Source organism: Abramis brama, assembly GCF_963993115.1.
Source record: "Abramis brama genome assembly, chromosome: 2".
Taxonomy (NCBI): Eukaryota; Metazoa; Chordata; class Actinopteri; order Cypriniformes; family Leuciscidae; genus Abramis; species Abramis brama.
In genome coordinates this window covers 67,390,807-67,413,515 of record NC_139964.1, presented here as the reverse complement: position 1 = coordinate 67,413,515, position 22,709 = coordinate 67,390,807, and the positions used below count along the sequence as shown (strand labels likewise).

Below are 22,709 nucleotides of genomic sequence, written 5' to 3'. Positions count from 1 at the left end.
AGAAAACACTCCTGTTGCGTTAAAAGCTTCATGAACACTTGACTTGTGAGATCCACGTCAACACACAACAAAGGCCAGCGAAACCCGTTCTTATCTTCGTCTTTGTGAAGAGCAGAAGTCAGGGTTAAACTAGACGTTTTCTTGTGAACTCTACTCACTCCACACTTGACTTGTTTCAATTTCAATATATATTCAATAGAAGAGCTAGAAATATAATAAAAAATAATCATATTTAAAAATGAACAAAAAATATTCAGGGTCTGAAAACTTACTTTTGACAATTAAACACTAATACACATTTTGTTTAAAAATACACTTATTTATCCAATTAAATATACTGATATATTTATTTTTCATATAATATTATATTTATTAATTATAAACTATATCATATAATTTAACATATTTTAATATTTATAAACTGTATTGCTGAATTTCAGGTGACAGATGGTCAATATTTGCTTTATCTATATTTTTATTTTCTCAATTATTGATGATCAGAGTGTTCCCTAAATATTTAGAAATATTTTAAAATAAATATGCATAAATATTTCAATATTCATAAAACAGATGGTCAATATTTGCTATATTTTTATTTTCACTATTATTGCTAATCGGATGGTTCCCTAAATATAAATTTTACACCAATCACACAGTTTTAATTAGGTTTAGAGATGCAAAGCAGTGATATTACGCAGTGTGTGTTTCAGTTTAGTTGGTGTGTTTTCTCTCTCGTCTGTCTCCCTCGCGAGTGAATGTCAAGCTCTACAAACGTTACAAAGTCACAACTGTGTTGGTGCTCCACGCTTGCCACAACAAAACTCCCACCCAATAAGAGCACAATATAAATGTGCTCTCCGAAGAACGAGCGTCTCCGGCTCTTGGATCTTGATGGAGGAGAATAAATCTCCATACATTTCCATGCAAAACACTGGAGGTCCAATCAAAATAATCAGTTTCTGAACATGCACAGCAGCTTCAGGAAAAGATGAATAGAATCTGGATCCTATAAAAGAACCTGCTGGAGTTCCTCCACGATAATTGAACAGTCTTTCATTTCTCTGTTTGAAATGGCGGTGCGTTTACTGCGCTGCCGGCCTCATGTTTGTGGCGCATTGCTTCAATTTCTTCAAGAGAGTTTGAGTGGAAAGCAACTGAATGGAAAAAGAAAAGAAGACTCTGCCACGAGTAAAGACTGTATAGTGTGTGTTGTGCCATGATGTGACAAAGACAGCACACGTACCACACACGAACAGACTTTCAACCAGAGTCGCGACTGTGAACACAGGAAATCTCGCAAAATCTCGCGAGACTTCAGAATAAGCATGGCGGACGATATGCAGGAAGAAATTGCGAAATTGAAAGTGTTTGGAATGATTTTCACAGAACATTCACGTGAAAAAAAACCATTATATATAACCTTTTATATACAGAAATATATTCATTCTTTATTGTCTGTATTTATTTATTCTTTATTGGATTGTCTCTTTAGAAAAAGTTATTTAATCCCTCTATAGACCCCTTTTCAGTTGGTAAACATGGTGACGTTTTTTTGTGGGCGGAGCTTAGGTGGAGGCAGAACGATCCCTCTGGCCGCTTCACTAACGTTAGTGTGCAAGTTTTGTTAGCTTGTTTTTTAACAATGACTGGAGAAAATCCAATTTTATCTTAATGTGCAAGGTCACTCACTGTCCAGGACCGCGATTGTTATTTGCAAAAGTTAATTTTAACGGACATCCCAGATTGGCGGACCCGTACACGCTCATTCAATGGATCGACGACCTGACAGGATTAACGTCAACGCTCCGGTTGAGTGGCCTGACCTCTACACCGACCCGATAGAGAAACTGAGGGCATATACATATTTAGATGCCTATAACTGTACTAAATGCTCACAAGACTTGTGTGGGTTGGGATCTCTGCAAAGGAATACCTTCTCACAACATAGCGACACTTTATAGTTAACTTAATGAATTACTTTATTATTTAGCCTACGATCCGCAGTTCTGCCGCGCCAGCGCCACGGCCAGACAGAAGACGACAATGTAAAGAGTGACAATACGGTGCAATTTTGATGATGTGAATATTTTCTAGAAAGAAAAATTCCAGATACAGCATATTCATTTTTTAACTATGTATTTGATTACAGTTTCTTACCAGGTTCTTCAAAAAGTCTAGTCACAATCAATCAAAACAATGTATACAATCATAGATGATTCACAAATAATCACAATCATTTAGAAAACATTATGCGATAAAATTTCAAATTGGAGCCTGTACTCCGTCGATTCTTGCACCCAACAACACAACAAGATGACATTTAATTACAATAATAATAATTTAAGCTCCTTATTATGTAGCCGAATCTGTGCTGGTTTGTATTGGCCGCCTCCAGTTTTCCGTTTGTTTTGCCTCCAGCTAACGCTGTGACATAATTGTGACGTCGGGCGCAAAAGGGGTCTATAGAACCTCACTGAACCCTTAACACTCAGCTTCCTGCAAGTGTGTGTGTGTGTGAGAATGACCGTGTCTTCCATCATCTCACTTTCTGATTGGATAATGTTTTGTTTCACGTGATAATCTCCAGAGCGTGCGCGCGTTTGTCCTCGGGGTCCCCCCCCCCCACACATCAGGATTTCTGATCGTAAATATTAAACATGTTGAATATTTATGATTCGCGATCGGGGCGGTTCGGACACCCTTAACACACCAAGGGAAAATCTGATAAGATAATCTGTAGAACCATCAAGATAATCGGGACATAGCTAGGACTGTCGGAAGGGGGGAAATCGGCCCGAAATCAGCCCGATTATCTTTTGGTGTGTGTGTACCCAGCATTACGTATATCCCAGCCGCCGCACTAGCCGTTATTATTAATGGAAGGAGACGTATGTGTTATCCACCATTAATGGTAAAGAAAGACTCTTGATTCTGGCATTCATTTGAGGTTTAGAATCCAGTATTCCTGTCATTTTTTTGTCTTTTATGAATTTAATAAAGAACTCTGTCTCGTATTCTGTCCAAACACACCGCGCCTTCTAAGTCAGGTGACTGTAAAGGCCCTTTCACACTGGACGCGATTTTGACGCATGAATAATTTGCGCGATGGTTTTATTTTTTGATCAGCTGTTTGTGTAATGAGCGCTTCCACACCGAACGCGAATGTGCTGCGGTGACATTTTTTTCGCTTCGATGTTGATTTTTTTTTACTTTTGCGGCGCCAGAAAAGGCTTCAGCCAATCACACACTACAAGGACAACGATTTGAAAGACGATGTGTGGCGTAGCATTGCCAACCAACTCGGTTATCACGACTGTGAGTGTGTTGTGTGATAGTTTTAGTCGTTGTATAGTCCTGTGCTGTGTAGGCTAGCAGGCTAAACTACATTTGGGACAGAAAGCTGACACTATTATCGCCAAAGATCCGTGTTTACTTTGAACATGTAACAAAATGTAGTGAGACTATTTAGGGCTGCTTTTAGTATACTATACATTCTTTGTGTGATATCTACAGTTTCTAGTCGAATGATTGTTGAATAACTTACTTACTTCGTGTGTTACATGTAATGTGTATTGACATTACAAAACGGACTGTGTTTAGTTGAAGACGCAAAAAAACTGTGCACATTAGCATACTCCCCTTCAGACTCTGTTCTGTAAGATTGGTTGCACCCAAAACCTTCTTTTCTGTCTTTTAAAGAAAATGAAAAGCTCGTCTTCACTGGATGATGATGATGAAGTGTCCATGTTTTCTCAGCTGTCGGCGCGAAAGTTTTGGAATGTTGAAGCTCTGAATGTCGCAAATTCGTGTCGCAGCTGATGTGAATGGTTTTGACGCGAACTATTCGCACATGAACTATTCGCTTTTTCGTTTCGCTTTTTCGTTACGCATCCGGTGTGAAAGGGCCTTAAATGCGCAAAAACTGTTTCCAATGTAGTTTCGCTAAAAAAAAATATTTCTGAATTGCCTGAAAAACCCCCTCATGCGAGCGTAAAAACTTTTTTGTGATAAATGGGAGTTTTTGCGAAATTGACGTGTTTCCATTGGGCGTATTTTCAATTCGCAATTTCAATTCGCGCAATTTGAAGGCTAATGGAAACACGGCTACTGAGGCCTTGTCCACACTAATACGTTTTCGTTTGAAAGCGCATCTTTTTCTCCTTCCGTCGACAATGAGACGACGTTTTTATTAATGAAAACGAACCTTTTTGAAAACGCTTTCCAAAATGGCTAAAATTGAAAACACTGTTTTCATGTTGTAGTGTGGACTGTGAAGCCGGAGGTATTTAAAAACGATGACGTAAGTTTAGTCATGTGACACATATTGTAGCCTACCAATAGATTCATGTTTATACCTGTTATGAGCTGTTCACTTTCACACAGTTGCTAAAATATGTTACTTTGCTCACTCTTCATATCACTGTCCTGCAAAGATGACAGAAAAACTTTATCGCATTTAGGGCCCTATCTTGCACCCAGCGCAATTGACTTTGTACACTGACGCATGTATCATTCCTATTTTGCACCCGCGCAAAGCGCGCTTTTCCCTCCACAGAAGCACGTCGCTAAACTAGGGAATGAACTTGCGCTCCCTGGGCGGTTCAGCGCAAAAAAGGAGGTGTGTTCCGGCGCAAACGTTCCTTCATGCTATTTTGCAGGTTTAGAAAACAATTGCGCCACAGACCAGGAAAAAATAGTTTAAAGTCAGTGGCGCGTTGCGCATGTTATTCATATGCTATTTTAAGGGCGCATGCTTGGCCATAATCAATGTAGCGTGTGCACAACGCGCATACACTTTGATTCTCTCATCTACACAGAAGCAGCAGTTTTCATTTTTGCAAATCATACATTATTATGATAGATAGATAGATAGATAGATAGATAGATAGATAGATAGACAATTTATTATAAAAGCATACATCTAGCTTACACATTTACCCAAATTATCATACTCCTTTTTAACCAAAGTTAATTTGGGTGGGTTTCTCCATCCCCAACGTCCCTGACGAGAGCGTTGCTCTCCTTGGCTGTGAACCGCTCCTGGCGCGCGTCTGGCAAATCCGCCGTTATAATAGGAATCCGCTTTAGAACAAAGCGCGTCTGCTCTTAAAGGGAATGTGAGATGACGCTCTGATTGGTTTATTTCACGTTACGCCCAAACCACACCTATGAATAATGAAGCTACTTCAGACCAACTCATTTTAGATTTGCGCCTGGCGCAAGAGTCATTTATCCCGCTGGGAAAATAGCAACAGCGCCAAGACCCGCCCACAAAGTTACTTGCGCTTTGAGCTTTGACACTTGCGTTTCAGATCGTTAAAATAGGGCCCTTGCTGTCCTGCGGTGAAACATGAGAGTAGTCGCGTTTTACAGCAAACATATAATGGCGAGTGATCGCATCAGTGAATGCTGAGATCTTTTGCTTAATAAATTGATCCTGTCAGAAGAATTGCGCGTTAAAATATAACTTTATTATTTATTTTTCCGTCTGTAACATCTCTGTAATCTTCTGTGAGGTTGTACGCATGCTAAGGTGAATTTAACGTTTTTTAAATGTCTCTCATCCACACTGAAACGTCGGAAAACGCGGACAGAGAGCGTTTTTAAACGAATTAATGTAGACAACACAACAAAAAACACTAATCAATGAAGACTGAAGATGAATATTTCCTCACCAAACACTTTGAGGATCAGCTGACTCTCCGAGCTCCCGGCCTTGTTTGTGGCGCGACAGATGTACGGTCCTCCGTCCCCTTGACCGATGTTTTTAATGGTCAGCGTGCTTTTGCCCCCATCCATAGTGTTCAACACATACTGCTCCGAACGCTCGATCATGAGACCCTTCCTGAGGAGAGAAAACATCGGCTGATGAGATGATTAACTGTAGCTGAAATAACAACAGATATTAAAGAGGACCTATTCTGCCCTTTTATAAAGTCTTGGTGTTGTTTCAGGCTCTACTAGAACAGGTTTTCCTGCTTGAATGTTGATTATTTTCCTCATATTCTCCATTGTTGCGGCTCCTCTCTTCCCAGTCTGTCAGTAACGCTCTGTTTACTTCCTGTCTCTATGAAGCCCCTCCTTCTGAAAAGCACACTGTGCTCTGATTGGTCGGCTGGAGCAGTGTGTCGTGACTGGTCGAGCGCTTCGAGTGTGTTTGGGAAATGTCCCTCCCCTTACCATAACCGCCAGTTTAACGGACTACTAACTAAATCAACCAGGCCCCGCCCCTTTATTCTGCACATGAATTATTATAATGAGGAATATTGTGACGTGTTCGTTCCCGGAAGAAACTCAAGACTACAATGGAGGCGTTTTAGGGAGTTCAGAAGCAACTTTACACACTAAAGACAGATGATAAAAGAAGAAAAGATCCTCTTTAAATTGATTTAACTGAATACAGTCTATAAAATAACATTTCCTCACTTACATCCCATTTGTGTAGAAATTAGTTTTTAGAAAGTTAATGTCCATGACTACATGACTGCATAAAGACTCTTTAGGGAAAAACAAACAACTTATATCTTAATGTGAGCAATTTTATGTCATGTTAACAACACATTTATTTTATTTCAGATCATTACTCCAGTCTTCAGTGTCACATGATCCTTCAGAAATCATTCTAATATGATGATTTGATGCTCAAGAAACATTTCTAATTATTATCAATGTTGAAAACAGTTTAATATTTTTGTGGAAACCGTGATGCATTGCCTTGTTTCAGGATTCTTTGTTGAACAGAAAGTTCAAAAGAACAACATTGAAATAGAAATAATGTTATATTTTTAATGCACTCTAGCTGAATAAAATGATTAATTAAAAAAAAAAAAGTTCTAGTTCTCTAGCTACTGTTTACATCTTTGTTTGTTAGTTAAACTAAGACACACAGAAGAGTTTCTGAGTTTAAGCCACAGAAAGTGCAGAGACAAAAGAAAGTAACTTCAGTAATGAAGATTCATGTACCGAACAATTCAATCTCAATAACAAGGCCACAATTAAGGGAAGTGGATGCAGGGCGATCAGGCAAAACAAAGGGAACACGCAATTAGATTTAACAAGCTAACCGAGGCAGTCGGGACACGAGTCTGGACTCAAACACAATCCAGAGCCGAAAATTAAGATTCTGTCAAAATTTACAGAGTCATTATTCAGTGCAAATGAAAGAGAACATCTGCTAAACATCTCCTTTTGTGATTCAAAGAAGCAAAAGCCATGAATCGAAACAGCAAAATGATGACAGAATGTTAATTTCTGGCTTAACTATGCCTTTAAATAGGATGAGGAACAGATGCAAACTATAATTAATAGCTGAAAATAATGATGATAATTACAACAGTGTGCACTAACATTAACCTCACAAATCTATCTGATTGTAAGTGTTATATTTTCCGTCATTAGGTATGCTGAAGTGTATATTTATATGAAAATTATATATTTTTTATTTATGTTTATTGCACTGAATTCTATAGAACTGAATTAGAATATTACTCATTAATGCTTATTGATCTAATTAAAGGGGAGGTTGATTATGATTTCACTTTTCTAACTTTAGTTAGTGTGTAATGTTGCTGTTTGAGCATAAACAACATCTGCAAAGTTACAACGCTCAAAGTTCAGAGCAAAGGGAGATATTTGCTTTTGAAGAAATAGTTTGTTAAGGACTACAACAAACGGCTGGTAGAGACTACACCACATTCCTCCCGGGTTAGTGACATCACCAACCCTAGAATTTACATAAACCCCGCCCCCTGAACACGATTTATAGATTATCATGACAGAATATGCTAATCAATCATTATCTTCAACTAGAAGATAACTATACATCAGCTTCATAAATTCATCAACTAACCATTCAGAAATATTGTCACTTCTTCTTGAGTCTCTCCATCATTGTCTGACTCCGGTTTGAACATAAAAGGCTAAAAGTTTTAGAAATTTTCAGCGCATGTGTGTGTGAGGTAAAAGGACACAAGCTCTTGAAGCTCCGCCCCCTGTGCCAGAAGCAGCAGCTCATTTGCATTTAAAGGAACAGACACAAAAACGGTGCGTTTTTGCTCACCCTCAAAAAGTGAGAATTTTAACATGCTATATAAAAATATCTGTGGGGTATTTTGAGCTAAAACTTCACACACACACTCTGGGGACATCAGAGACTTAATTTACATTTAGTGTAAAGGTCATTATACCACCCCTTTAATAATAATCAATTGAGACCTGGATCACGTGTCTTAAAAAGAAAGCGATCATTCTGTCATCATTTAATAAATCCAATGTCGTTCCAAACCCGTTTGACTTTCTTTCTTCCGTGGAACACAAACTATAATATTCTATAATATATAAAAATAATATTTTTAAAGAACAAACAGTTTTAGACCAAATTGACGTCCACTGTATGAACAAAAAACACTAACATTTTTCTGTCCCACAGAAGAAAGAAAATCGTACAAATATGCCTTTAAATAGGATGCAGAACAGATGCAAACAATAACTAATTAACAGCTGAAAATAATTATGATAATTAACTAAAGCGGGTGTGCTAACAATAACCTGGTTGAGCATATAAAGCACACTTTCTGCTCTGGTATGTTTAAATGAAAGATTATTCTATAGAACTGAATTAGAACATTTTTTTCTTAATGCTTCTTAATCAAATTAAAAATAATTAACTGAAACCTGCAGGATCATGTATCTCCTGTCTGTGCAACTGAACGGCATTTAAAAACCTCACATTAATATTCATTTGTGAATCTACACAGTGTCTTTTATAGCAGTGAACTCATCTGACATAACTCAAAAAGAAGTTGGAGTGAATTAAAGAGAACATTGTTCTTCTGCGGTAAAAATACCTCTTGATTTGATGCACATTTACGAAACTATCGTGCCAATCCTTAATGGGTTTAAATCGGTGGAAACTATAATTGTGCTGCACTTTACGCTTGCAATATTCACGGATGGACCTTTCGAACTTCTCTGGACCTTCTCATCAGTTCCACTCATGAGAAAAACAAATCAAAAACTGAGAGAGAATATCTCCAGACAGCAATGAGACTATATGGAGAACAAATGGAGGCTATTGTCCAGCTTCTCAGATGTTTCTCACATGCATCTCCTCTAGAATTCCAGAAAGATCTCAACAAGGTCTGTCAGATTTGCCAAAGTATTGAAACGTACAACGCAACTCTTCTAGTCTGCACAGGTCAGTGAGCAAACATTTACAAAAGGCGTGTTGAATTTCTCCCTCACACAATGCACAGATTTCTGAGAAAGCCCCGAGTTTGAGTGATTCCGGCCCTCACCTCAGTGATCATGCAAGGCTTTGAACATCTGATCAAAGCACAGATCACCTCTTCACGTCCAACGCCACAGACACGCTGACATTTGCATACAGAGAGAAAGATGAATCGAGGACACTGTGACCTATATACTAGCAATGATGTCCAGGGCCCACACACACACACTCACTCACTCACTCACAGACACACACACACACACACACACACACACACACACACATACATACACGCTCACTCGCACACACACTCACTCACTCAACTCACTCACACACACACACTCGCTCACTCACTCACACACACACACACACACACACACACACACACACACACACACATACACACACGCTCACTCGCACACACACTCACTCACTCAACTCACTCACTCACTCACTCACTCACTCACACACTCACTCACTCACTCAATCACACACACACTCACTCACTCACTCACTCACTCAATCGCACACTCACTCACTCGCACACTCACTCACTCGCACACTCACTCACTCGCACACTCACTCACTCACACTCACTCACTCACACTCACTCACTCACTCACTCACTCACACACACTCACTCGCACACTCACTCACTCACTCACTCGCTCACTCACTCACACACTCGCTCGCTCGCTCACTCACTCACTCACTCACTCACTCGCACACTCACTCACTCACTCAATCACACACACACTCACTCACTCACTCACTCACTCAATCACACACTCACTCACTCGCACACTCACTCACTCACACTCACTCACTCACTCACTCACTCACACTCACTCACTCACTCACTCGCACACTCACTCACTCACTCACTCACACTCACACTCACTAACTCACACACACACACACACACACACTCGCTCGCTCGCTCGCACGCACGCTCACTCACTCACAGACACACACACACACGCTCACTCACTCAACTCACTCACACACACACTCGCTCGCTCACTCGCACACTCGCTCACTCACACACACTCACTCACTCACACTCACTCACACTCACTCGCACACTCGCTCACTCACTCACTCGCACACTCACTCACTCACTCACTCACTCACTCACTTACACACTCATTCACTCACTCACTCACACGCTCGCACGCACGCTCACTCAATCAATCACTCACTCACTTACTCACAGACACACACACACACACATTCTCGCTCACTCGCACACACACACACTCGCTCGCTCACTTGCACACTCGCTCACTCACACACACTCACTCACTCACAATCACTCACACTCACTCGCACACTCGCACACTCGCTCACTCACTCACTCACTCGCACACTCACTCACTCACTCACTCACTCGTACACGCACACTCACTCACACACTCACTCACTCACTCACTCACTCACTCACTCACTCACTCACTCACTCACTCACTTACACACACACTCATTCACTCACTCACTCACACGCTAGCTCGCTCGCACGCACGCACGCTCACTCAATCAATCACTCACTCACTCACGCACGCTCGCTCGCTCGCTCACTCACTCACTCACACACACACTCATGCCCAACCGCTGGATCTTTAAGGTCTGTCTCTAAGCTTGCCAAAAGAACATTTTGGCAATGATCCAATTACTCTAGGAAAAGGTCATTTATGTCCAGTTTTTGAAAGTTTTACTTGGTTATGCGAACAATCCATTACATCATTCTGCAGAACAGATAACTCTGAACGAACATTCTATTAAAGGGATAGATCACTCTAAGTATTTTTTTACTAATCCTGGTGTTGTTCATTTTCAGTCCACAAAAAAAAAAAAAAATAATTACCCGTTCGCGCTCATACATATAATAGCAGTGAAATAGCATCAAGCTTTGAATGCAAAAACAAACAAAAAAAGATGCAAAAGTATCACAGATCTCATGCGACACGTGTGGTATATTCCACATGGGGACCATATATGATAGGGAAACAAAATTTCATACATTATTTGACAAAAATCCTGACCTTGGCCATTGGTCTTCTGTGCTGAAGACTCGCACAGAAAAACACACAAGTTGTGAGAAAATAAGATTAATAAAAAGGAAATTCCCCAAAAAAGTCTCTGTGTACTTTCTTCACTGAGTTTAATATCTCCGGACAAGACCTCAGTCGTGACAGTCAGACTGACAAATGTGAACGCGATATCTTCTTGTTACGACGAACTAAACGCATATATTCACCCCAGAGAAGAATGTACAACGATTGTATTTCAAGTTCTGAAAAAACACAAGCGTATACAGCATTAGAACAACACCAGGGTGAGTAAATACTGACAATTCTTATCTTTTGAGTGAACTACCCCTTTAATGTTACCGGAAGAACGTTTGTTCATAACTTTGCTAGAACATCAGCCAAAGTCAGCTGGGCACCAACATTCAGAGTTTCTCTTGACAAACGTTACTGTTACCCACCAGTACCAGGTCACCTGAGGGTCGGGGGAGCCGGAGGTGATGCAGGTGAATGTCACGGACTCCTGGTAGTCTGCCGTGGCGTTGAAGGACTGCTGTGGCACGGACAGAACCGGAGGAACTGGAACGACACCAGACACACAGTTAATCATGCATGTTCAATACAGTTTCCCTGTTTCTCATGCAGGTAAAGTCAGATGCTTGCATTTGTCATGTTTGGATTAGACTAACAATTACCCAACATATGTGTCTCCTCTCTGTCTGTAATTAAACCAAACGGCAACCTTCCGCTCTCTCTCTTGAATCCAACACGGAAGTGACTTAAACTGCAATTCATCGACTGGCCACTAGAGACAGGCTCCAAAAGAGAGTCAGTCCCATAGACCCCCATGTTAAAATGCCCAACTTTACAGCAGAAAAAAACATGTTTACAGTCTGGTGCAAAAAGTGGTTTTGGTCTATATCGCTAATTTTGCCCTTCATGACGACTGTGAGGGGGGTGAATATTTTTATAACTCATCCGTTTAAATGATATTAACCCTTAAAGTTCTGCATAATTAAGGGTGTGGCCACTTGAGTGACAGGTGGATTGCTCATGATGTCACTACTAGCTGTTTGTCTGCTGTCTGATAGCGTCACGTCACCTCAGCTAATCCGCCTTTTTGCCCGTTTTCGGTTATCCAACCGGGAGTGACGCGCGGCCAAAATGGCGACGGCCGGCTCCGCCCACTTTGGGCTTCAAAAACGCTCTTCAGAAACACTATGGGTGACGTCACGGACATTACGCCCATATTTTTTTTTACAGTCTATGAATTAAACTAATTTAACTATCAACCACGTCAGCCGTTTGTTAACATTCTCTCTTCAGTTTAATTCCCCTTAAATTTCCCACAGTAATGTCCTTATTTCAGAACATCTGTTTCATGTCAGTCAGATGGGCTGAACCGATCTGATACGATGATTGAAGAGAATAAAACAGACCTCAACAATGTTTCTCGCCGAGCACAATCATTATTCGCCGCTCTGTGATTTGCTCCCTGTTAGAATTCGCCCGAGTTCAAAAAGGTTGAAATGACTGGTTTTTTTTGGTGATGTGTATCGGTGAAGGACATCTCGGTGACATTTCCTTTTAAAAGATCAAGCAGACGCGGAGAGAAGTTGCCGATTCGACCCCTGTCTGCGCTCAAACGGGTCCTCTGATGATGAAAGTCGGGGTTAAGGGCTCGGAAAGAGCACGCTAGCGCATGTCTGCATGCTAATCATCAGCGTAAACGTATTCCACATACACAACTGTACAGGATAATTCGAAGACACAGAGACGCAACAAACAAGGAACCAAAACACTTGCTCAATTATGTGAAGAATCTCTGCTAAAACACAATCTCAGAATGTCACAAATGCTGGTTTACGCTGGTTACGAGCTCAACCAGTTCGACCTAGAGAAGTCTTGCTGGTTCAGCTAACTGGTGGAGACACAAGCACGACATTATCAAAAAACACAACATATGACAGCTGGGATGAGGCAAGATGGTTGACTAGTTGTTCAACAACCGACTTAGTGACTTTTTTAGCTAACCCTGTTTGTGCCCTAAAAATGCTCTGAGAAGTTGCATCTCTAAATTCTTATTGTAAATATGACGTGTATACATATCCACACTGCAAAATTAAAATCTAAGAAAGTAAATGTAAATCTTAATTTAAGAAAATTGGTCTTCTTGTGAACTAATTTTGAGGTAATTTTTACCAAGAACAAGTGACAGCTATAAAGTGCAAGTTTTTGTGCATGAATCTTAATTAAGAAAGGTCAAATATGACTGTTTTTGTTACACTGCATAAAATTAAATAAAAAAATCTTAATTTATTGGGTTGTTTTAATCTATTTTCAGGTTATTGCGCATCTTATTTTTTTTTTAACAAGCTGTTTAAGGTTAAGGTTTAATATTCTGAACATTTAATTAATTATTTATCATTTTTGTTTAGTTTTAAGATCAAATAGCATTTATTAGTGACTAGATATTTATGCTATTTCAAAATATTCTTGATATTTGTATATGACAGTATTGCTTGATTTTAGTACACCTAGATTTAAGTGCATCTTGCTTGTTTCAAGAAGGGCATTTCTTGCAGTACTATATTTTTGTCTTTGACAAAACATATTGGTTTCATAACACAATCACCAATCATATTTCCCTCAAAGAGTCTTCAATCTTCCAAACTAGCCTCAAACAGATGGTGCGCATATAAGCAAAACGGCCACGTTAATTCAATAAGGAAGGTCAAAGCAGAAAGGGGCATTTCATTATAGCAGCGTATGGTGTTTCAACACGCCGTTACGATCCACCGCAGCTCAAGCCAAGGCTGGGAATAAATCTAGGGGAAAATTCTGGATTCAATCTCTGTTCTTGGATACGAGACTCAGGCGTTGACGCTTTCTAGTCAGCGTTTGCTAAGTGATTTAAGCAGCAGGTTGTTCTGTTTTGGTGGCAGACGGCGCTTGCCATGTCTTCGGGATAATAGGATGCGCCTCATTGAGCAAGCTTATTGGATCTTCCTGAGAGCTATAAGTGGTGATGCTAAATTGAATGCAATATGCTTTTTTTTTTTTCTTCTTTGCATGCTATTACATCAGTTTAAAGAAGTATGAGTTGTGCAAATACTATTGTGTCCGTTCAGGCAGAGCTCGGCGCTATCAAATCCTGACGGCGGCTCATTTCGCGGAACAAGGTAAATGAATGAGTTCAAAAGACAGGCGGTGTTTCGTGAAGCGCTCGCCAAGATAAGGTCGTCGTTTGCTTGTGACTCACAGAAGCTTGAAGAGTGTGCTAATTGAAACATTTAGTCTCAAATCTAGTCAGCAGAAAATTGAGTGTAAAAACGCTGAGATGATAAACTATGTGTGGATTTGTAATGTGAAACGCCCATTTTAGTTTGAATGTGAAAAGACCAGCATTACGGTAGACTGGTTTACATAACCATCATAGACAAACCTTTACCAGCAAAACCTGTCATCTAGCATGGCCTTGACCAAGGAAGTCTTGCTAAGCTAGTTTAAGCTAGTTTACCAGTGTAAACGCAACACACCACCATCTAAAACACAATAAAAATTACCAAAATGTTTCATTTCCCATCAAAAAATTCATAGATGTGTACATTTAGTACATGTAATGTTAACTAAGTTCAAATTTTAATTTGGAAAGACAAAAATTTCACATTGTCATTGAATAAAACTTCAGCTCTTTTAACAGTACAAAAAAAGAGTGATTGTGTTAATGGACTTTCTTTATAATAGACGCTTGTGAGGCAAGACATAACATACAATTCAGGTCCCTGTGTCGAGCGCTACACAGATATCGAGCTGTTCAGATCTCAGTGAGAAGGTGCACACGTTTCCACGCAGGGAACAACAGCTCTCACCGTTCACCAGCACCACGATGTCCCTGAAATCGATCTCTCCTCGGGCCTCCACGCGCGCCTCGCAGCGATACACACCCTCGTCAGCTTTGCTCACTCGCTGGATCTGCAGGTTGTTGCTGGGAAGGACTTGAAATCTGCCTTCAGGAAGAGAAAGAAACACAGACATCAAAACTAATCACTGCAAGTTATGGCTGTGTGTGTGAGTGTTATTCACAAACAGTCTGAGACAGATGGATCTATACGGCACTTATTGCATAGGTGTAATCGCACAAGTTACGAGCTGAAATGTTCAAACACTAAGTCTAAGTTGTGTCCGCAGAATAATATAGAAAATTGGAAACGTTTTTGGGGCAGACCTGACCTGTTAAAAAGAGATGGTATCGCTCTTCTCTCTAGTAATATGACACATAGTCTTACAGCGTTTTCACAGCTGAGAGTCCGCACCAAAGTTCATGTTTTGATGCATTTTATACATTCGGTAAGTTTTGGTTTGGTTTCACATTGCAGTTATGCGAGCGCACTAAAGAACTTTACACACACACTTGCGTCGTGTCGTCATCATCTCTGTGGGCTGCATCTTGACATTGATTGGTCTGTAAGCGGACGTGCGTCTGACGTCAGCGTGTTGTCAGTTCGGCGGGAAACTTTGACAAGAATGAATGAACAGACGCATATCGTTGCCACTATACTGTTATTATTACGGCATTACTCCCTGCAGCTCCAGCTATACTCCAGGCGAGTTCACATTCGCCAAATCAACGTCCTCGTTGTGCGAACATTTGATCATCGCCGGCAGGAAAGGAGGAGAAGACTGCGAGCAATCCTGCGGGAACATCCGGAACTTCCTGTAAATGATCTGAACGTCCGAACCGTACAGAAAATGTGTTCACACTAGAAACGAACCAAACCTGTGTTCAGTTTGATCCGGACCGAGACTACCTCTTTACATCTGACCAAATTTCGTCTGTTTGGACCGGACCGTGGTCAGGGGGAGGATTCACACCTGTGATTTTTTATTCGGATCAAAATGAAAAGTCTGAAAATCCGGACCAAACAAGGTAGGTGTGAAAGGGCCCTTAGAGTTGAACCTTGACTAACTGGGGCTCAGGTCAGACTGGCTAAACCCACCGTCTGCTAGCTGTCTCACGTCACGAAGTCAGATAAATCCCAACACATAGAGACTCTTTCCTAGATATCATCACATAAAGACTGTGGGCCCTATCTTACACCCGGCGCAAAGTGTTTTTTGCTAGTTTCAGCCCGACGCAGTTATCATTTTCACGTCCTGACCAACTGAAACCATTGGTTTCACTGGTTTTCACATGGTCAAACTGTTTCCATTGACCAACTGAAACCTGGTCTAAAGTCAATGGCGCAATATTATTATTTTTATTATTTAAAGAGCACGTTAGTAATGTGCGCCTATAGGCGGGTCCACAACACGCGACTCTGATGATGAGACTCTGATTGGTTTAACGCACGTAAATCCCAAAACACACCCATTACTCATTATGAGAATAGGGACAACCCTTTTAGACCATGCGCCGGGAGCGCCGACCATTTTTCCCGTCGTTAAACTAGCAAAAGTGGATTCGGACATGACCTAAGTGAACTTGCGCCCTGCACTTTAGACCATGAGCTTAGATCCTTAAAATAGGGCCCTGTGTCTGTTCCCCGAACTAGGAAATACAAAAAACTCCCAAACCCATTTAAGGATAAAAATGTAATTGATGTTCAACAAATAAAAAAACATATATAATACAGATGAACAAATGATAAAGCTCGGGTTGCTGAATATTCAATCCCTTTCTTCAAAAGCCCATACAGTAAAAACACATACACTTCACATGTGCAAAAACTCATGTGACCACATGCACATATGAAATTTAACACACAAAAACATGTTAAAAGCACATGTGAAATATGTGGATCACATGTGAAACGTGTTTTGCACATGGGAAATGTGTGCTTTTAGAACATTTACACATGTGAAACACATGTGATAACGTGAAATTCATGTGGTTTTTCTGTAAGGCACTTATTGCTATTGATATGATGATTACAGATCATAACCTAGATGTGCTGTGTTTGACAGAAACCTGGCTAAAACCAGACAATTACATTACTTTAAATGAATCCACACCCCAAGATTCCTGTTATAAATGAAATTAAACTTGAATATGACACTATTTTCTTCTAGATCTGCTGTACAGCCGAAACAAACTTTGTTGCATTATTTTCCTGTTTTCATCGTAAAGCTGCTTTGAAACAATCTGTATTGTAAAAAGCGCTATAGAAATAAAGGTGACTTGACTAATCTTTGAGCAACAGTAATAGTGATCCTGATACTCACGTTAGCAAATTGCACAAAAAAAAAAAAAAAAAAAAAAAATGTGTCTGTGCCAAAGAATCCTTCATACTTTACAGTCTTGGATTTTTTGGATTGATCACTAAACTAAAAACCAGACATAGGGTTTGTAAGAGAAATCATTCTGTTATGTTTAAAGCCTTTGACAGCAATATAGTCCTCTGTGCGGTGAAATGAAAAAAGCAGAGGATTTAATCAACAGACTTCTTTTTCATCTGAGCACAATAATAGGAACATATTATCATCAATCCTCAAAACTACATCTGCTTCCATTTCAAGGACATTTGCTAAATGAAACACCTTCAGGATTACAGCCTTTCTTTTGCTTTTGCCATCCCTCGCTGATAAACACACACCTTTTCTCTTCTCATCCAGGAGAGACATTTATAACCGGCTCCCTTATTAGAATAAAAATAATCAAATCTCCATCTTTTAATCTTTCAGGCTGGAAAAGTGCAGATAGCTTGTCAAAGTTCTGCCTTTGAATTCTAATTAAGGGTTTGACACCTAAAATCTAGATAGAAGTTTTTATTCCATCAGCAGAGAAATTTACTGAATACACTCTGAATGTGGTTTATTGTTTTAGCATTTCATAAAATGTTTTGATAGCAAAGTGTGTTTGTGCATCTTTCAGTCTAATGAATGACTGTTCTCTTTATTTGTAAGTCACTTTGGATTACAGCATCTGCTAAATGATTAAACATAAATGACACTTGAGATATATTCTTATTCAAATTCTTTGTCAAATCAATTAATCGCATCTAACATAAAAGTTTGTAAATATATGTGTGTGTGTGTATTTATGTACAGTGTGTATACATATATACACACACACACACATATTAAATATTTACAAACTTGTATGTTAGATGTGATTAATGGCGATTAATCAAATCGATTAATTGTGATTAATCACATCTAACACAAGTTTGTATGACACACACACTATATATTTATATATGATTAATCGTAAAGAGTAATCGCAATTAATCGCATCTAACATAAAAGTTTGTGTGTGTGTATATATATATATATATATATACACACAAACTTTTATGTTAATGCGTTATATATACACCCATGTATGTATATATATATGGGTGTGTGAATGTGTGTGCGTTTATACACACATATATATTATATATTTACAATAAGAAATTGTACATTTTATTTTCAGGTCTATGCTCCAAAAGAGATTAACAGGTAATATGAGGATCATAACTATGACATAAATATGATTTAGTACCATAAAATCCCCTAAAAATTCAAAATATTAAATAAAAATATTTCCTAAATCCTTTCATTGAAATGAATCCTTTCATTTAAATAAAAATACCAGCGTGTTAAATGAAGCGTCTCAGTTCTTACTGTTGGGTTCGGACGTGATTTCTCTGTTCTTGTAGAACCAGGACACGGCTGGCACAGGTGAACTGATGACATCACAGATGACCTCAGCGACCTCGGCCTGACGAAACTCCTGCGGCGTCTTCACCTCGCGAAACGTCAACTTCTCTGTGAACAAACAAACACAACAACATAAAAGACCCCAGGAATCTCACACGTGCCTCAATTTAGACCAGACACAGACCGGCTCAGGAAAACAAATCCTGCAAATTAAAAAGTCACATATCTAAACTTATTTGATTTTGTCGTCTGTCACTTTAAATGCTCAAGCTCTTTAAAGCAGGATGGATTCTGATTGGCTATTGGCTGTTTTTATCGTTCATCAGCTGAAAAAAAAATGTTCTGAAAGTGATTGTAGTAACAACCCGAAATCTGTCCCAATGGCTTTCAATTAGAGTGCGCTGCAGTTCCATTTTTCACCACAGATTTGCATGGGAAAACTGTGGGGGCGCTGTAGAGCTGAGGAGCATCATCACACATGCCCGCCGAAGCCATACATTAAATGCTGCTGACTTTACGACTAAAAGTAGTCTAGAATATCCGAAAAAAATATTTGATGCATACGTTTACAGACGAGCCACAGCTGGTGATCAAGTTCAAGTTCACTTAATTTATATAGCACACTTACAATAGCCACTAGGCTGACCAAAGTGCTTTACAGAACAACCAGGGCTCGGTTCCCCGATAACGCTCACTCTTAGAAGACTCGAAAGATATATCTTACCAAAGTTGTTTAAGTTCCTAAGTGTGTTCCCCGAACCATACCTTAGGAAGCTGCTTAAGATATACCTTCTTACGCGTGATGTTACCCGGTGCTGTCCGTGGCGATGCTGCTGAATTGTTTGATATCGATGGCTCGAGAATCAGTTATTCTCTCGTGCAGGGGCTGTTTATGTGAGAAAGCGGTGTTCTTTATAAAAGAAGCACTTCAGAAATAGTTGAAATTGCATTTATTAGGACTCATGGGATATTATAAAAAATAATCCAAACTATAATAGCCTATAATAGCCTAGCCTACATATTTTTAAATTGTATCATATATTGCTGCCATAATAACCATTTCAAATTTGTACGTGCTTTCTTCTCTTTCCCATTTTTGTTCGCTGAGGTGGAGCTGCGATGAAATATTGTTCTTGGAAATACTTTCCAGCATTTCAGTAATAAAAGTGTACATCTTACGTACGGTGCTCGGCAGTGATCAAAAAGGGTTTAACAGTGGATTTTGAATCTCTTCTTGTAAACTCAGAGATGTGGATTCAGACGGCAATTAAATTCCCACACGACCTGTTTGGCAAAAAACAGTAGGTACTAATTTGGCCAGGGATTTTTACGCGGGTTGGGTGAGAAAAAACACTGATATTATGGATTCGGACGGCACTAAAATCACTGACTCACACCTATAAATGTTTAAAATACCATACAAGCCCATGAGAAATAATATTAGCGTCCGAATAGGACTTAACTGACAGTAGCCTATGCTTTCACTGGCCTTTAAAAGCGCTCTTTTATTAAATTAATAATATTGTATAATAATATAATTAAAAACCTAACAACAATCAGTGTAATGACAATTTTATTCTTTGCATGAAAACACTTGAATTAGCCTAACTGAACACTGTCTGTGTGTATTAAAACTTCAGAATTATATTCGTATAGACCTGCAACAGTGATGAGGTAAAGCTAAGAGTGGTCCAGACCAACCTTACGAAAGTGTGACTTACTGAAGATATACTTAGCGTACGAACGTGTCGGGAATCGTCCCATAAGGTTAAGAGAGGTTAAGGAATATAGGTTAAGAACTACTTAGCGATAAGAACGCTTTGGGGAACCGGGCCCAGGTAAATAACAAGACAATAATACCTGCATAACAACACATAAAACACAAATAAAAGCAGCAAAGCGAAGAGCAACCTTAAAACCGGAGTAGAAAACAGTATCAGACTCAAAATATAGAATGGAAAGACAGGAGTGGCAAAACAGTATCTCAAATATAAAATCACATTCATTCTCTCAGTTATTCCTAAAGTGTTCTTCTGAACAGACAGAATCTCTCTAAAATGATTTTTCTATTCTGAATCTCATAATTTGTCTTGAGCGGTGAGGTCGGGGCAGAGCGGCGCACTGGGCCCTGTTTCTACACTGATTTTTCCAGCGTTTACCGTCATTGACCCACTGGAAACACTGAAGATCTGGCTTCATTTCAGAGTGAGGACACTGTGGAGAACACGATCCAACCGACTGTGAACTGAAGGTCATCTGACAGAAAACACTCAATCTTTTCACATCTGAGAAGAGGAAAGCGTCTTATTGAGATTTATTCCAAAACAAAATATGTTGAGAGTGATTTGCTTTTTATTTTCTGTTTTTTTTTTTTTTTTGTATCGACCTTCATAATGTACCAGTTCAGCCTGAGTGAGTTTGAGTGAGTTTGTCAAGTAAAGTTTGTAATTTGTATTTTTTATTTTTAAACTGGGCGTTTTGAGCTTTCAGAGAACATTTAGAAATAATGCTTTCATAACTTTACATTAGCAAAACACTCTTAGAACATTTGATTAAAGTGGCTATATGTGACCCTGGATCACAAAACCAGTCACATATCTGTGGCAATAGCCAACAGTATGGATCAAAATTATAGATTTTTCTTTTATGCCAAAAATCATTAGGATATTAAGTAAAGATCATGTTCCATGAAGATATTTTGTAAATTTCCTACCGTAAATATATAAAACATTTATTTTTGTGAGTGAATGCAGCACAATCGCCAACATAAATGAACAACTTTAAAGGAGATTTTCTCAATGTTTCGATTTTTTTGCACCCTCAGATTCCAGATTTACAATAGTTGTATCTCAGCCAAATATTGTCCTATCCTAACAAACCAAACATCTTATTTATTCAGCTTTCATATGATCTATAAAAAAAAATTGACCCATGTGACTGGTTTAGTGGTCCAGGGTCACATATGTAGAATTCAGAAACCCGTGTTATTAGCGACACCGGTGGCCGTTAAGTGAACTTAAGTATATCTCTGAAAAGGTTTGTTGAGTGAACATCCAGACGCTGCTGAGAGTGACGTTTAGATGAATATGTGAATATGTGCTGCACGCTTTCCTCTCAATAACAAAATAAACAACAAAAATGCCAGCAGTGAGAAAACAGCAGTTCAGAAAGCATCCGATCGTAGTGAAGTGGATCTCTGCGATTCACCGTCAACAGATGAGGTCATTAATATGTCACTAGCTACGTTTACATGGACACCTTTTAGTTCAATCGGAATGAAATCAATCTGAACACGGTGTTTACATGAACGATAAATAAAGTAATCGCGTTTATATGTCACAAGTTTTAAATCGGAATCGATTTTTTTGACATGCCCACACTGCACAGATATACAGAGTTTCCCGCTGTTCGCGCATAACTATTCTCCTCTATTGGTTCTTTATTTGTTTTAAACAGCAGACGTAATATTAATCTGTCTCTGGTCATGATTTGGAGACAGTGAGCATATTAACTCATTTGCTGTGCTGCTTATATTTATCATGCAGTAAAAATGCCCAAAACCAGACGTCTGTGGATGAGAATCCAAAACAAGCACTGGTGGGACGTTGTCCTGCTTCACTTCACAGACGCGCGAGTGAAATTAGGATTTTAGAATGACGGGACACTTATTTATATGACACTTTATTCAGCAGGACGCTCGTTCCGCGCGTCAGACGTCATTACGCTATTTGACGTCATTACACATGCACAGTCCTTTCAGTTTCGGTTTTCAATCCGATCAAGTGTTTACATGTTCTCTCGATCGGATT

At 39.4% G+C, this 22,709-nt stretch overlaps 1 protein-coding gene across 1 annotated transcript in view; it reads right to left on the bottom strand.

Annotated features, from left to right (window-relative positions):
* The window catches only part of LOC311077389 (neural cell adhesion molecule 2), a 285,391-nt gene that overhangs the window by 47,229 nt on the left and 215,453 nt on the right, over positions 1-22,709 (bottom strand). The window contains exons 4-7 of the mRNA XM_084105838.1: positions 18,865-19,008; positions 15,129-15,266; positions 11,718-11,835; positions 5,676-5,845 (exon numbers count right to left, since the gene is read on the bottom strand). Coding sequence (XP_083961964.1) covers positions 5,676-5,845; positions 11,718-11,835; positions 15,129-15,266; positions 18,865-19,008 — 570 coding nt within the window. The remainder of the gene's footprint in view (positions 1-5,675; positions 5,846-11,717; positions 11,836-15,128; positions 15,267-18,864; positions 19,009-22,709) is intronic.